The 14,147-nt window shown below is 48.3% G+C and overlaps 1 protein-coding gene across 1 annotated transcript in view; it reads left to right on the top strand.

Annotated features, from left to right (window-relative positions):
- The first annotated feature begins 271 nt into the window (after window positions 1–271).
- Window positions 272–14,147, top strand: part of hectd2 (HECT domain containing 2) — a 29,563-nt gene continuing 15,687 nt past the window's right edge. Inside the window, exons 1-10 of the mRNA XM_061087057.1 lie at window positions 272–818; window positions 5,838–5,967; window positions 9,356–9,494; window positions 9,649–9,751; window positions 9,846–9,935; window positions 10,998–11,062; window positions 11,403–11,448; window positions 12,631–12,740; window positions 13,212–13,360; window positions 13,499–13,622. Coding sequence (XP_060943040.1) covers window positions 642–818; window positions 5,838–5,967; window positions 9,356–9,494; window positions 9,649–9,751; window positions 9,846–9,935; window positions 10,998–11,062; window positions 11,403–11,448; window positions 12,631–12,740; window positions 13,212–13,360; window positions 13,499–13,622 — 1,133 coding nt within the window. The 5' untranslated portion in view covers window positions 272–641. The remainder of the gene's footprint in view (window positions 819–5,837; window positions 5,968–9,355; window positions 9,495–9,648; window positions 9,752–9,845; window positions 9,936–10,997; window positions 11,063–11,402; window positions 11,449–12,630; window positions 12,741–13,211; window positions 13,361–13,498; window positions 13,623–14,147) is intronic.

Here is a 14,147-nt window from a genome sequence, read left to right as displayed (position 1 = left end):
AGTCTTTCTGTCAGAATCCAAATCTCCTATTTCCCGTCACTCTGTAGGTGTGCGTGTCTTTAGTGTGAGTGTGTGTGTGTGTGTATCTCCCGCCCCTTCTCTCCAGGCACCTCCTCCTCCTCCTCCTCCTCCTCCTCCTCCTCCTCCTCCTCCTCCTCCTCCTCCTCCTCCTCCTCCTCCTCCTCCTCCTCCTCCTCCTCCTCCTCCTCCTCCTCCTCCTCCTCCTCCTCCTCCTCCTCCTCCTCCTCCTCCAACATGGCGCCGGGCCGCCGCGGTGCGTCCTCCCCGACAGAAGGCGCAGTGAGGGCCGCAGAGAGGAGCCGGGCACGCGGGTAGAAGCTCCTTCTCCTCCGGGTAGAAGCTCCTTCTCCTCCGGGTAGAAGCTCCTCCTCCTCGGGTTGAGGATCTCCTCTGAAGCAGCCGGAGCCTTAACGCGCGGCTCCTGGAGACCGTTATACGCGCGCGTCTGTGTGCGTAACGGGAGGAGAAGCCACCTGTCCCGGGTCCCGGAGGACGAGAAGGTCCCGGATCCACGTCCCTGAGGAGCAGACTCAGGCAGAGGAGCCGCAGGAACATGCGCAGCCCCGGGAGGAGCGAGGAGGACTGAGAGCTTCCAGCTGGAGAAGCTTCCACTGGACAGGATGGATGGAGAGAACCCTGCTCTGTCAGGAGGAGCGAGGAGGACTGAGAGCTTCCAGCTGGAGAAGCTTCCACTCGACAGGATGGATGGAGAGAACCCTGCTCTGTCAGGAGGAGCAGGGGAGAGAGAGAGGGAGAGAGAGAGACTCCCACCGATCCACAGCAGCTCCGCTCCAGCTGTAAGAGCTTTTCACTTTCACCACTTTCTGCTATTGCTTTAAAAGGACATGATTAAAATGCACCATTCTATTTATTATCAGATTAAAATAATAATAATACGTCAAAGAAAGAAACAGAAAGTTAAGTGAGACAAACAGATCAGTGGTTGTTATGAACCAGATGTGCATGGATCTTCAGTCCTGATGAATCTCAGCTCTTCACAGTTTTCAGAACTTTGTCTTTGATCGTTAACAAGATAAAAACACATTTGTGAAAACAGTCGTTTTAGCTCCAGCAGTTAATTTTCCTTGTGTTTGATATTTTCCCTCTTTTTCTTAAAAGGTTAAATGTTTCTGCATCTGAAGTCTGACTCACATTAATTTTTTTAGTTTTGCTTTAATGCAGAATTAACCACAAAGAGAACATTATACAACACATATAATTAACCTCTGCTACATTGTATATAAAGTATATATTTATATAGTTCAGTGTGTATTCAGTGAAGCTTCATCTTCTGTTTTCAAAGTGACAGGAACCAGAATTCAAAGTTCTGTTTTGTGTCTGTTTGGAAAAAGTGACGTGAAGCCTCCTGACCTCAGCTCTGATGTAACCACGCTGGGTTTGAGGGGGCGGAGCGTCGGGGGGGGCGTGTTTCTGTTCCTCTGTGTGACCTCACAGCGTGGAGGTCTCAGGCTGGCTGATGTCATCTCCATTGTGTCAGGGAGCAGGAATGTGGAGATCCGATGGTTCTGACCAATAAACAGTCTGTCGTCCCTGGTGGAGTCTGGAAATGTCATAAAGTGGCTGCAGGCGTCTGAGGAGGCTCCTGGTCCCCGGAGGTCTGAGATCTGAGGAGGCTCCTGGTCCCCGGAGGTCTGAGATCTGAGGAGGCTCCTGGTCCCCGGAGGTCTGAGATCTGAGGAGGCTCCTGGTCCCCGGAGCTCTGAGATCTGAGGATGCTCCTGGTCCCGGAGCTCTGAGGAGGCTCCTGGTCCCCGGAGATCTGAGATCTGAAGAGGCTCCTGGTCCCCGGAGCTCTGAGATCTGAGGAGGCTCCTGGTCCCCGGAGGTCTGAGATCTGAGGAGGCTCCTGGTCCTGAGCTCTGAGATCTGAGGAGGCTCCTGGTCCCGGAGCTCTGAGATCTGAGGAGGCTTCCCCGGAGGTCTGAGATCTGAGGAGGCTCCTGGTCCCGGAGCTCTGAGATCTGAGGAGGCTCCTGGTCCCCGGAGGTCTGAGATCTGAAGAGGCTCCTGGTCCCAGGGCTCTGAGATCTGAGGAGGCTCCTGGTCCCGGAGCTCTGAGATCTGAGGAGGCTCCTGGTCCCCGTAGGTCTGAGATCTGAAGAGGCTCCTGGTCCCAGGGCTCTGAGATCTGAGGAGGCTCCTGGTCCCCGGAGGTCTGAGATCTGAGGAGGCTCCTGGTCCCCAAGATCTGAGATCTGAAGAGGCTCCTGGTCCCCGGAGGTCTGAGATCTGAGGAGGCTCCTGGTCCCCGGAGGTCTGAGATCTGAAGAGGCTCCTGGTCCCCGGAGGTCTGAGATCTGAAGAGGCTCCTGGTCCCAGGGCTCTGAGATCTGAGGAGGCTCCTGGTCCCCGGAGGTCTGAGATCTGAGGAGGCTCCTGGTCCCAGGGCTCTGAGATCTGAGGAGGCTCCTGGTCCCGAGCTCTGAGATCTGAGGAGGCTCCTGGTCCCCGGAGGTCTGAGATCTGAGGAGGCTCCTGGTCCCCGGAGCTCTGAGATCTGAGGAGGCTCCTGGTCCCCGGAGATCTGAGATCTGAGGAGGCTCCTGGTCCCGGAGGTCTGAGATCTGAGAAGGCTCCTGGTCCCGGAGCTCTGAGATCTGAGGAGGCTCCTGGTCCCCGGAGCTCTGAGATCTGAGGAGGCTCCTGGTCCCCGGAGGTCTGAGATCTGAGGAGGCTCCTGGTCCCCGGAGGTCTGAGATCTGAAGAGGCTCCTGGTCCCAGGGCTCTGAGATCTGAGGAGGCTCCTGGTCCCCGGAGGTCTGAGATCTGAGGAGGCTCCTGGTCCCCAAGATCTGAGATCTGAAGAGGCTCCTGGTCCCCGGAGGTCTGAGATCTGAGGAGGCTCCTGGTCCCCGGAGGTCTGAGATCTGAAGAGGCTCCTGGTCCCCGGAGGTCTGAGATCTGAAGAGGCTCCTGGTCCCAGGGCTCTGAGATCTGAGGAGGCTCCTGGTCCCCGGAGGTCTGAGATCTGAGGAGGCTCCTGGTCCCCGGAGGTCTGAGATCTGAGGAGGCTCCTGGTCCCGAGCTCTGAGATCTGAGGAGGCTCCTGGTCCCCGGAGGTCTGAGATCTGAGGAGGCTCCTGGTCCCCGGAGCTCTGAGATCTGAGGAGGCTCCTGGTCCCCGGAGATCTGAGATCTGAGGAGGCTCCTGGTCCCGGAGGTCTGAGATCTGAGAAGGCTCCTGGTCCCGGAGCTCTGAGATCTGAGGAGGCTCCTGGTCCCCGGAGCTCTGAGATCTGAGGAGGCTCCTGGTCCCCGGAGGTCTGAGATCTGAGGAGGCTCCTGGTCCCCGGAGGTCTGAGATCTGAGGAGGCTCCTGGTCCCAGGGCTCTGAGATCTGAGGAGGCTCTTGGTCCCCGGAGGTCTGAGATCTGAGGAGGCTCCTGGTCCCGAGCTCTGAGATCTGAGGAGGCTCCTGGTCCCCGGAGGTCTGAGATCTGAGGAGGCTCCTGGCTGTTCATCTTTCTGTGAGCTTGATGTTCATGTGTGACTGGCTCCGAGACCCTGATCCTCTTATTTCACTCATCACGCTGAGGACTTCTTCCTCTCCCTCAGAATGAGATGAAGCTGAGGAGGACTTCAGGATCACAGATGATTCCGGACTTGTGTCTCTGCTCATGCTGATGACTGTGAAGCGGTTTGTACCCTCAGGGTTGAATGCACTTATTGTAAGTCGCTTTGGATAAAAGCGTCAGCTAAATGAAATGTAATAATGTAAAAGCGATGGCTGCTTATTTTACATCCGTCACAGCTTCAGCTCTTTGTTGACCCCGTGTCTGAACTCTTGAGCTCTCTCTCTGTCTGTGTGTGACTCTAAAGGCCGGAGCATGCTTCTGTGTTTTCACGGTCCCGGAAGCGTAAGAACCCTTCCGGGCCCCTTAAGTACTTACTTTCCCTTCTTACGTGCTTATGTGCGTCGCCCAATTTTTCTAACCATACAGCAAAGCTCCGCAAGCGTCATGTAGCCGGCAAGGCTGTGATTGGTAAACTATATCATTTCCGGAGTCGCATTTCCGGTTCATGCCCGGAACCGGCGGAAACCACGGAAGATTTAGAAGAACGGATATGGACCAAATAGAAGAGCACTTGGCAGAAGAGATCCGACACTATGACCACTAGTATAACCACACGCGAAGAAGAGCCGACTTCGACAAAAAACATTACTCCGCCTAGTGTTCTGGCGGGGAATTGCATGGCAACACGCGCAACGCTTGTAAAACCATGAATGACAACGAGTCCTGCGTCACAACTGCGTGAAAAGCCGCAGCAGCGTTGCAGAAGCATGAGCCGGCCTTAACATCTCAGGAAACATTATGAAATCATCTGAAAAGAATTTAATTCTCAGGCTGAAAAGTGAAATGCTTCTTTCACCTCAGTCTTCATCTTCCCTTTGGTCTGGTTCTGTGTGATCTTCTCTGTGTTTTTCTCTCCTCACACTTTCACACTCGGATCAGTCCTGAATCTCTCACCACTGGTTTCCAGACTTGTTTCAAACGATCACTGCTCAGACTCCTCCGGCCCGAGTCTGGAGTCTGGAGCGGATCTGTCGGCATGAATCAGCTCAGAGCTGCCGACTCCAACCCGAAGTGGAGTCTGGCACCGGGTGGGGGGGGGGTGGGCTCACATGTGGGCTCCGGTGCCAGACCTCAGCCGAATGTGCAGACGCTCAGCCGCACTCAGTCTGACTGGATGAGGACTAACGACCGTGGCTCCTCAGCTGCTCAGCATCACAACGCTGACCTGTGTGTGTGTGTGTGTGTGTGTGTGTGTGTGTGTGTGTGTGTGTGTGTGTGTGTGTGTGTGTGTGTGGTGCTGTCAGGAGCGGCTGCTCAGCACCACAACGCTCAGGGTCCGAGGATTCAAGCAAAACGTGGACGACAGATAAAAGCTCAAAAGTTATTCTAAGAAAAACTAGACTTCCATCATCATCAAACACGATAACCTGCAGAGTGTGATAAGAGGTTTAACAGCTGAGACGTGTGTGTGTGTGTGTGTGTGTGTGTGTGTGTGTGTGTGTGTGTGTGTGTGTGTCTGTGTGTGTGTGTGTGTGTGTGTGTGTGGTGCTGTCAGGAGCGGCTGCTCTGCATCTGTTGTTCTCTCCTCTTCATCTTTTCCTTCTTCCACTTCTTGTCGTCTGTCTCTTATCTTCATCTCCTTCTCTTTTCTATCTTTTCTGTTTCAGCGTCACCTCTCTCTTCTTCCTCTTCTCACTTTGTTATCAGTCTTCTTCTAATCTCCTCTCTCCTCTCTTCTTTCCCTCCTCTTGAATCCTTCCTTCCTCTCTCCTCTCTCCTCTCTCCTCCTCTCTCCTCCTTCCTTGTGTCCTCGGCCTGATTCCGGACGTTGTTCGCTAGCTGTCGGCTTCTGGTCGGTTGTGGCTTCGATCACACACGCCTGTTTGTTTTTGTTGGTAATACATTTGTTAGTGTTGCGTATTCCAAGCTTCTGTAGCTGAAGTTGTATTTGAGTTTCAAACTGAGCTTCGGTTGCTATAGATCCTGAGTTGAAGCGTAGACCTGGTTAGCATGTAGCTCACGGCTACTTCCTCTTTCACTCTGCTTGCGCTCTAACGGTGAGCTTGCACTCAGACAGATTCTCTCTGCTCCAGGTTCTTGTCATCACGCTGCTTCTCTGCTCTCAGATTTATACGTCTTCACTTTTTGTTTGTTTGTTTCAGGTGTCAGAGATGCTAACTTTAGATCAGCTGACTAACACCGAGATTAAACATGATCGATAGTTTGATTAGTTATTACTAAACCCTCCTTCTCTGTGATGATGTCATCTTCCTGTGCCAGGGTTTGGGGCGAGGAGTCAAGCAGCCGCTTCCGTCTCTCGGAACCTTCATCTCCACGCTGAGCCAGAGGAGGGACTTAGGGGGGCGGGGCTTGGCTGGCGGCATGACGGGCACCCTGGGGCTCCGACACGGTGAGTCCATCATTGAAAACTTCACTTTAACCACGATTTATTGCACCGATCGTCGGATGCTCCGATAAATCGTGCAAACTTAGTCAGAGCCACGAGTCGATTCCTCAAACTTCCTCGAACTGTGCGAACACTTCTTTGTCTTTTTGTCTTTTTATGCTAACAATACTTTACTTAACTTTATTATAAGAATTATTTATTTAGCTTTATTAGAACAATCTCAATAACCTTTGCACTTTGTCTGGCATATTTATTTTAGTTTTTATTTAATTTCCCATGGGGACAATAAAGTATATTTGATTTGATTTGAACAATACTTGAAAAACACATTTTCAACTGCATTTGGCTCAAACATATCATTTTCCTTTCTAAGTGATTTGATTTAAAGTTGTGCAGCAGCTTCTCCGGACGTTCCATATTCATCTGTAGGATATGAAAGTATTGAGCAGCAGAGAGCTGTTTGGATATGAGCCGGTTCTCTGTCTTTGTTTCCTCGGAGACGCTGTTCTGCGTCTCCGATGTAATGACGTGTCACTTCCTGTGTTTACTGTTGGCTCGATGCATGTGTTCAGACTCTGTTTACGTTGAGCTGAAACACTCGTGTCTCCAGTGTTCCAGGTTTTCAGGAGAGAAAGGAGAAGCTGCTCCAGTTTTCCAGTTGGTGACTGAGCGTTTAAAGAAATCCCACTAATTGGACATTTGCAGACATTCTTCCTGCGTGATTCAGGTTTCACAGTTTCTGCCTCTTTACTGAAATATTCTGCCTTGTCTACCCTCAGTAGATTTAAGCTTTCAAATCAATATAATAATAATATGGATTTACATTCACTGAGGTCTCAGAAGATGAAGTTGTGAAGAATCAAATAAAAAACCAAACAAATCCAGACGACCAGCACATCATCGGTGGAACACTTTGTGTTTTCTTGTCAAAGGGACGTGAAGGGAAGTTATTTCTGTCTGCTGTGAGAACGCAGACTCACCAGCCGGCTTCGTCACCACGGCTACCGATGCCAGAATAATTATGCGAACCTCCGCCCCAAATGAAAACCATATGGAAGTTAACCCCCCCCCACACACACACACACAGATAGTGCAGTGTTCCTCGGGCCTGTTACAGTTGCTGGACAATCCCCAGAATCTTCTTCTTCACGTGTAAAGTGTTTCAGGAGGTTTTGTTGTCACTTCCTGTGTCGAGCAGATTTCAGATTTCACTGTAAAACCAACAAAGTCTCCTCAACACGTTCAGATGTTTACGTTCTGTTTGTTCTTATTTTCCTCGGTCGCACATGTTCCACCTGATTGTTGCGTTCACTCAGGAACAACAACTTGAATTAACGAGCAGCACAAGGCGACTCACCTCTCGGCTGCAGTGAACTTTGATGAGGAGGAAGATGGAGGATGGTGAAGATGAATCTTCTGACTCATGACTCTTCTGATTAAAGGTTGTCATGGCGACCGGGGTTTGTTGCTGTCAGGACTAAATTGGTTAATGCACAGGCTGACACAGCAGGGTTAATTAATCTGGAGCAGAGGTGGAAAGTTGGGAGTCTCCATCTTCTCTTTCACTGCTTCCATCAGCTGTTCCTCTCTGTGACGCTGTCAGCCTCCAATCAAGCTTCAATCAGCAAAACAGATCATCCTGTCCTGACGTGGTCGATAGGAACCAAACTGGATAGTCATGGTGTTTCCCTCCAGCTCTGCTTTTTCAATTTACACACAAAACACCTGAATGGAACAGGACATTTAATATCTTTTAAATCTATTTTTTTATGTTTAATAAGTTGTTCCTCTCATCAGAGGTTTAATAATCCAACAGTTTAAAGATGCAATGGAAACAGGTTCAGTGAATTAAAGATGAGATAAAGAAATTACATAACGTAAATGTCACTCCCGCCCCAGGAGAGAGGAATTACTCCGATGAGTAGACGTAATGTTTGTTGTATAGAAATAGAGCTGATGTTATATCTCCTGTTTTGACGGATCAGAACCCGAGTGCAGAATCAGCGCCACCTACTGTTTATCCTGCGAACCAGCTCCAATATAAACGTGACATTAGGTTCCAGTGGTGAATTAAAGCACATTGAATAAGGCAATAAGCTGGATTTGACCCTTTGACCTCTGTGTCTAAATCTATGGCTGCTCTGCTGTGACCTTTGGATTCGATCACATTCATTTATCCGTCTGTCCGGCTCTGAATCGGTGAAGCTTTTATCTCCTGCTTGTCTGTCCACACCTCCAGAATGAGCACCCACAATGCACCTGGGCCGGCCTGCTGCAGACAATAGTTACTGTGGAGACGGAGACAGCAGGAGGCTGATTAAAAACCAAATGGATAGGTGGTGCAGAGGAGAGGGAGGAGGGGTGGACGTGTGTGTTTCTGCAGCCTGTGATTACACAGTGACGGGTGTGTGTGTGTGTGCGTGTGTGTGTGTGGTAACAGGAAATACAGTTTGTATTATTTGCTCTTTTTCACTTCATCCATCATGGAAGCTGTGTTGTGTTGTTGGCACCAGTGAGATTGATGTTTAACATAAAAGAACAATTATAGATTCCAGTCAACACAAAGAATTACATTTAAAAAGTGATCTTATCGTGATATTGAGATTCGACACTTTCCAGCTGATAAGCTCAACATGTTGTGTAGGGTCACGGTACCACAAACACGTTGTGTGTGCAGAAGCCGTGTCAATTAGGGACGGGAATCAGCAGGGACCTCCCCATACGATACTATCACGATACTTAGGTGGCGATACGATATGTATTGCGATTCTGTGGGTATTGCGATTCGATATTATGATTTCCTGCAATTTCTTTTGGTTATTATTTTTTTTAAATATTGGACCATGGAAAAAAGTTGAATCATAGTACAAATACAACACAGTCAAATTCACATAGAGCTTTACACGTTTTATTTCAAATATTAACATTAACTTAATGAATAGAGAAAATAAATAAAAATGTTCCCTATTATTGTATAGCCCCAGTCAACTGCACACAAACTGACAGATTAAGAAATGTAAGCCACTTAGGCTACTTTTAAACAATAAATAAAAGGTGAATTAAATAGAATGAATAAAAGTTCATTCATTATTTCAACTTTGAAATAAACAAAAAGTAGGCTATGCTTCATTGTTGTTTGCATGTAGGCGATGCAAAGCTAGTGCTTGGGTATGTTTAGATTCTTGTGCAAAAACAAGAGTTGGTCAACTTGCCCCTCCCCCATATATCCCCCCCGTATAGACCAATAAATATGTTTAAAAAAAAAAAAAAAAAAAAAGAATCGCGATTTGTAACTGAATATGAACATTTTGATAACATGTGTTTAATGTAATTAATGGAACTGAGTGAAATGAAAGTGCGCCGGTTAACGGGTGTTTCTCTTTCTCGTCAGGGAGAGAGCTTCCTCCGATCTGTGGCGACGTCCGTCAGAAGCAGCGTTTCTCCATCGACACGCTGCCCCCGGAGGTCAAAGCTCCGTTCCCCCCCGAGCCCGTCATCCCGCTGAGGACCAAGACCACCAGGGAGTTCCAGTGAGTCCCACCGCCCGCAAGACACAGCTCACGCTTCCTGATCCCAATAAACACAAACACTGTTGGCTGAGCCAGGCCTGGATTGTGTTTTGAGAGTTGTGTGTGTGTGTGTGTGTGTCTGTGTGTGTGTGTGTTTGTGTGTGTGTGTTGCCAGGGAGGACATGGAGCAAGCCGTCCAATCAGAGGACTGGAGGGACGTCCGGGAGTTCTACCTGACCACCTTTGACTCCTTCATAGAAATCAACGCTGCCTTCAAGGTAGAACACACAAACAAACACACACACACACACACACACACAAAAACCTACACACACACAAACATCATCCTCATTTTCATTCCTTGTTTCCCAGCGAGAGGCGAACGGATCGTTCAACACCATCGACGACTCAGGAGTCAACGCCAAGTTTGTCAACGCTGTTTACGACGCACTGCTCAGCACAGTAAGCACAGACACACACACACAAACACACACACACAAACACACACACACACACACACACACACACACTCATTAAGGTGCCCAGATCTCACCATAAATTTGTTTTAGTTTTAAAAACGTCACCGTCCAGACGAGCATTTTATCTCCATATCAGAAACAATCACTGTACTAACACATCTGAACACACACGTCACATGACCGCTCACGTCCACGGGTCATGTGACGTAAACAGGAAGTAGATGTCTCCTCTGCAGCTGGTTGCTTAGTAACAGAAACTGTGATGGTGAAGAGTCAGAGCAGGGATGACGAGGAAGTGGAAGTGTAACTGACAGGAAGTGTTACTGACAGGAAGTGTTTTACTGACAGGAAGTGTTACTGGCAGGAAGTGCCATAGATATATATAAAGACTAGATATCTCGCTCGACGGAGCCGGACGCAACAAGATGGCCGCCATGTGGTGACGTCCGGCTCCGTTGGCCGGCAACGCGGCCGAGATATCTAGTGTTCATATCTGTGGGAAGTGCTACTGACAGGAAGTGTAACTGACAGGAAGTGCCACTGACAGGAAGTGCCACTGACAGGAAGTGCCACTGACAGGAAGTGTTACTGACAGGAAGTGTTACTGACAGGAAGTGTTACTGACAGGAAGTGTTACTGACAGGAAGTGCCACTGACAGGAAGTGCCACTGACAGGAAGTGCCACTGACAGGAAGTGTTACTGACAGGAAGTGTTAATGACAGGAAGTGTTAATGACAGGAAGTGTTACTGACAGGAAGTGTTAATGACAGGAAGTGTTACTGACAGGAAGTGCTACTGACAGGAAGTGCCACTGACAGGAAGTGTCACCGACAGGAAGTCTCCACCGGGCGTAACCATAGCAACAGGGATGAGTTTTAAAACAAAACACTTGTGTGTGGACGGAGCCTGTTCGTAGTCGATGTGTCAGGTTACATACTGAATATAAAACCAACTTAATACGTTATTAAGACGTTATCTGTGTGTGTGTGTGTGTGTGTGTGTGTGTGTGTGTGTGTGTGTGTGTGTGTGTGTGTGTGTGTGTAGCCACAGGACATCCAGAAGTCCGTGTTGAAGGGGATCATCAACAGTCTGCTGAGGGAGTGGAAAGGGTGAGAACACGTCTGTCGCAAATATTTAGTTTGACCGTTTTTCTACGTTTCAGTTTTTCCTTTTTCTTTTTTCTCAGTTCGATGTTATTTCTCCAGACAATTAAAAACGGTTCAGATCAAATTGATCATTGAGAGTCAAGGAGCAGGTTGATGCAGTGGGATCATCTGATCCATCATGTGAGGGAGTTGACTTCAGTCTGATAAGAAGATGGATTCAGTGTGTGTGTGTGTCTGTGTGTGTGTGTGTGTGTGTGTGTGTGTGTGTGTGTGTGTGTGTGTGTGTGTGTGTGTGTGTGTGTGTGTGTCCTGGGTCACAGCTGATGTGTGTGTTCTGTTTCAGGCCGCGCAGCAAGGACGACCTGCGAGCGTATTTCATTCTGCTTCAGGTGAGAGAACTTTGACTTGTATGAAATGTAGAAGGTTTGTTTGATGAACAGCATCAGGATCCAGACGACCTGGTGTCGCTGCTTCTAGAACCAGCTCCTCCCACGTGGACCCAGCTCCTCCCACGTGGACCCAGCTGCTGCTGCAGGAGATTGAACTGTCTATTCATGTCTATATATATATATATATATATATATAACTTTAAATTAAGTGCTGAGTTTATTTTAATGGTTAAAGATGTTCCTGTCATCTCAGGTCGTTCTAAAATCACTGATGTTTGTTCAAGTGTTTATTTCTCAATAACAACGTTATCTCTCTCTTTTTCTACTTGCTCTCTCTCTCTCTCTCTCTCGCCCTCTCTCTCTCTCGTTTTCCTGCTTGTTCGCTCTCTCTCTCGCCCTCTCTCTCTCTCTCTCCTTTTTCAGCTTGTTCTCTCTCTCTCACTGTCTCTCTCTGTCGCTCTCTCTCTCTTTCTCTCTTTCTCTCTCTCTCTCTCTCTCTCTCTCTCTCTCTCTCTCTCTCTCTCTGTCTCTCTCTCTCTCTCTCTCTCTCTCAATCCTTTTTCTGCTTGTTCTCTCTCTCTCTGTGTCTCTCTGTTTCTGTCTCTCTCTCTCTGTCTCTCTCTCTGTCTCTCTCTCTCTCTCTCCTTTTTCTGCTTGTTCTCTCTCTCTCTCTCACTCTCTCTCTATCACTCTCACTCTCTGTCTCTCTCTCACTCTCTCTCTATCACTCTCACTCTCTGTCTCTCTCTCACTCTCTCTCTCTCACTCTCGCTCTGTCTCTCTCTCTCTCTCTCTATAATTTTTCACTGCACTCTGCTTCCATATATGGTTTTAAGAATCAGAATTCGATAAAGACTCTACAGTCGTTCCACTGTGGCTCCGAGCTCCTTCAACACACACACACACACACACACACACACACACACACACACACACGTGCTGGGTGAGGTCATGTTGGCGTGCAGGACGGCTGGTTTCCTGTCTGATGACGACTTCTCTCTCTCTCTGTCTCTGCAGAGACTCTGTGTCTCACTCTTGCTGTCACTTGTTTTTATTTGTGTTTTGTCTAAAGAGTGTTTCCAGTTGTTCAGTTGAGACAGATTCTTCATGAATTATGAATTGTTTTTATTTGCATGAGATGAGTCTGAAGTCAGATGATGTGTGTGTTTGTGTTGTGTGCAGAGTCCCCAGTATTCAAGCACCAACACGTATGTGATCTTTGCTCACCTGCTGAGGCAGATCGCAGTTCTGTCCGAGGCCGACCACCACTTCCTGGTTCACTGGCTCAAAAGGTAAGTGTGTGTGTTTGTGTGTGTGTTTGTGTGTGTGTGTGTGTGTGTGTGTGTGTGTGTGTGTGTCTTGGTTTCAGGGGGAGAAACCTGATAAATAAAACTTGTGTCTGCAGCTTCTGAGCGTCTGTGTTGTCGCTCTGCAGCTGCGTCTCCTTGTTGCCTTCACTCTGGACTCGTGTTGTATCGGAGTCACGAGTCTCGGCCTGAATGAGACTCACTGACTTCATGTCTGTGGTGATGATCGACCATCGAGCTGCTGTAAATTACAAGCTGGGTCATTCGCCTCAAAAGCTTTCTTCATCCAACGCTGCTATTTTCTCCTCTGTGTATGTAAGAGGTTATTTCTGTTCAGATTTCTGATGATGTTCAGCCAATGTTAACTGTGTGTGTGTGTGTGTGTGTCTGTGCGTGTGTGTGTGTGTGTGTGTGTGTGTGTGTGTGTGTGTCTGTGTGTGTGTTTGTGCGTGTCAGGCTGTCCACACGGCGCTTCAGGCAGTTAGTAGAGCGCCTCCTGCAGTTCATATCCACCCGCCTGTTTCCTGCCGAGCCAGACGAACTTCCACCTCTGGCCAAATGCTCCTGGTGGATCCCGTCTGCCACCAAAGTGCTCAGCCTGTTCAGTGAGGGACACACACACAGACACACACACACACACACACACACACACACACACACATAGACACACACACACACAGGCAAACGTAAATGTTGCTAATTATTTGCCTAATATTCGCCTTTCCTCTGTTTCTTCTCCTCAGATGCAGCCAACAGCGTCTCGTCTTTTCCCATCATGCCTTTCACTGACTTCTACAACATCACCCTGGAGCACACAGACTTCATGGAGGACTACAGGACCTGGCAGAACTACGGCAACTCCAACAGGTCAGAACACGGTTTGATGCCTTCAGCAGCCAATGTTCTCATTGTAATCATGTAACCTGGGCTCATTATAGTTACTTATTTTTGTAATCTGATTTAGGGTTGCAAAATTCCGGGAATATTCAAAGTTGGAAACTTTCCATGGCCAAACAATTGGAATAGTCTGTAAACATATTTTACAATTGATGGATAAATGAATGGAAATAGGCTAGATGAACAGATGAACAATCCTCAATCAGCATGCTAATATATTTTCCCCAGTAATATCATGGAAACTTACCTGACTAGTCCTTCACTCTACAGCAGGCCTCAATAGCCCTGCTGTAGAGTGAAGCATGCTGGGAGTTATCTGTGCATGTGATGGAAGAATGCACAGTGGAGGCTTGAAACTCAACGTTCCATACATCTTTAAAATAGAGTTTTGAATGATGTTTTTATTGCTCAGCGTTTAATTTGCATATTTTTTTTTCCCCCAAAATTCCCAAAATTCCCGAGCTTAATATACTCGTGGAAAGTTTCCGGAAAGTT

Source organism: Limanda limanda, chromosome 15 (assembly GCF_963576545.1).
Source record: "Limanda limanda chromosome 15, fLimLim1.1, whole genome shotgun sequence".
NCBI lineage: Eukaryota > Metazoa > Chordata > Actinopteri > Pleuronectiformes > Pleuronectidae > Limanda > Limanda limanda.
Note: the sequence above shows the minus strand (reverse complement) of the source record. Positions and strands in the feature narration are given on the sequence as shown.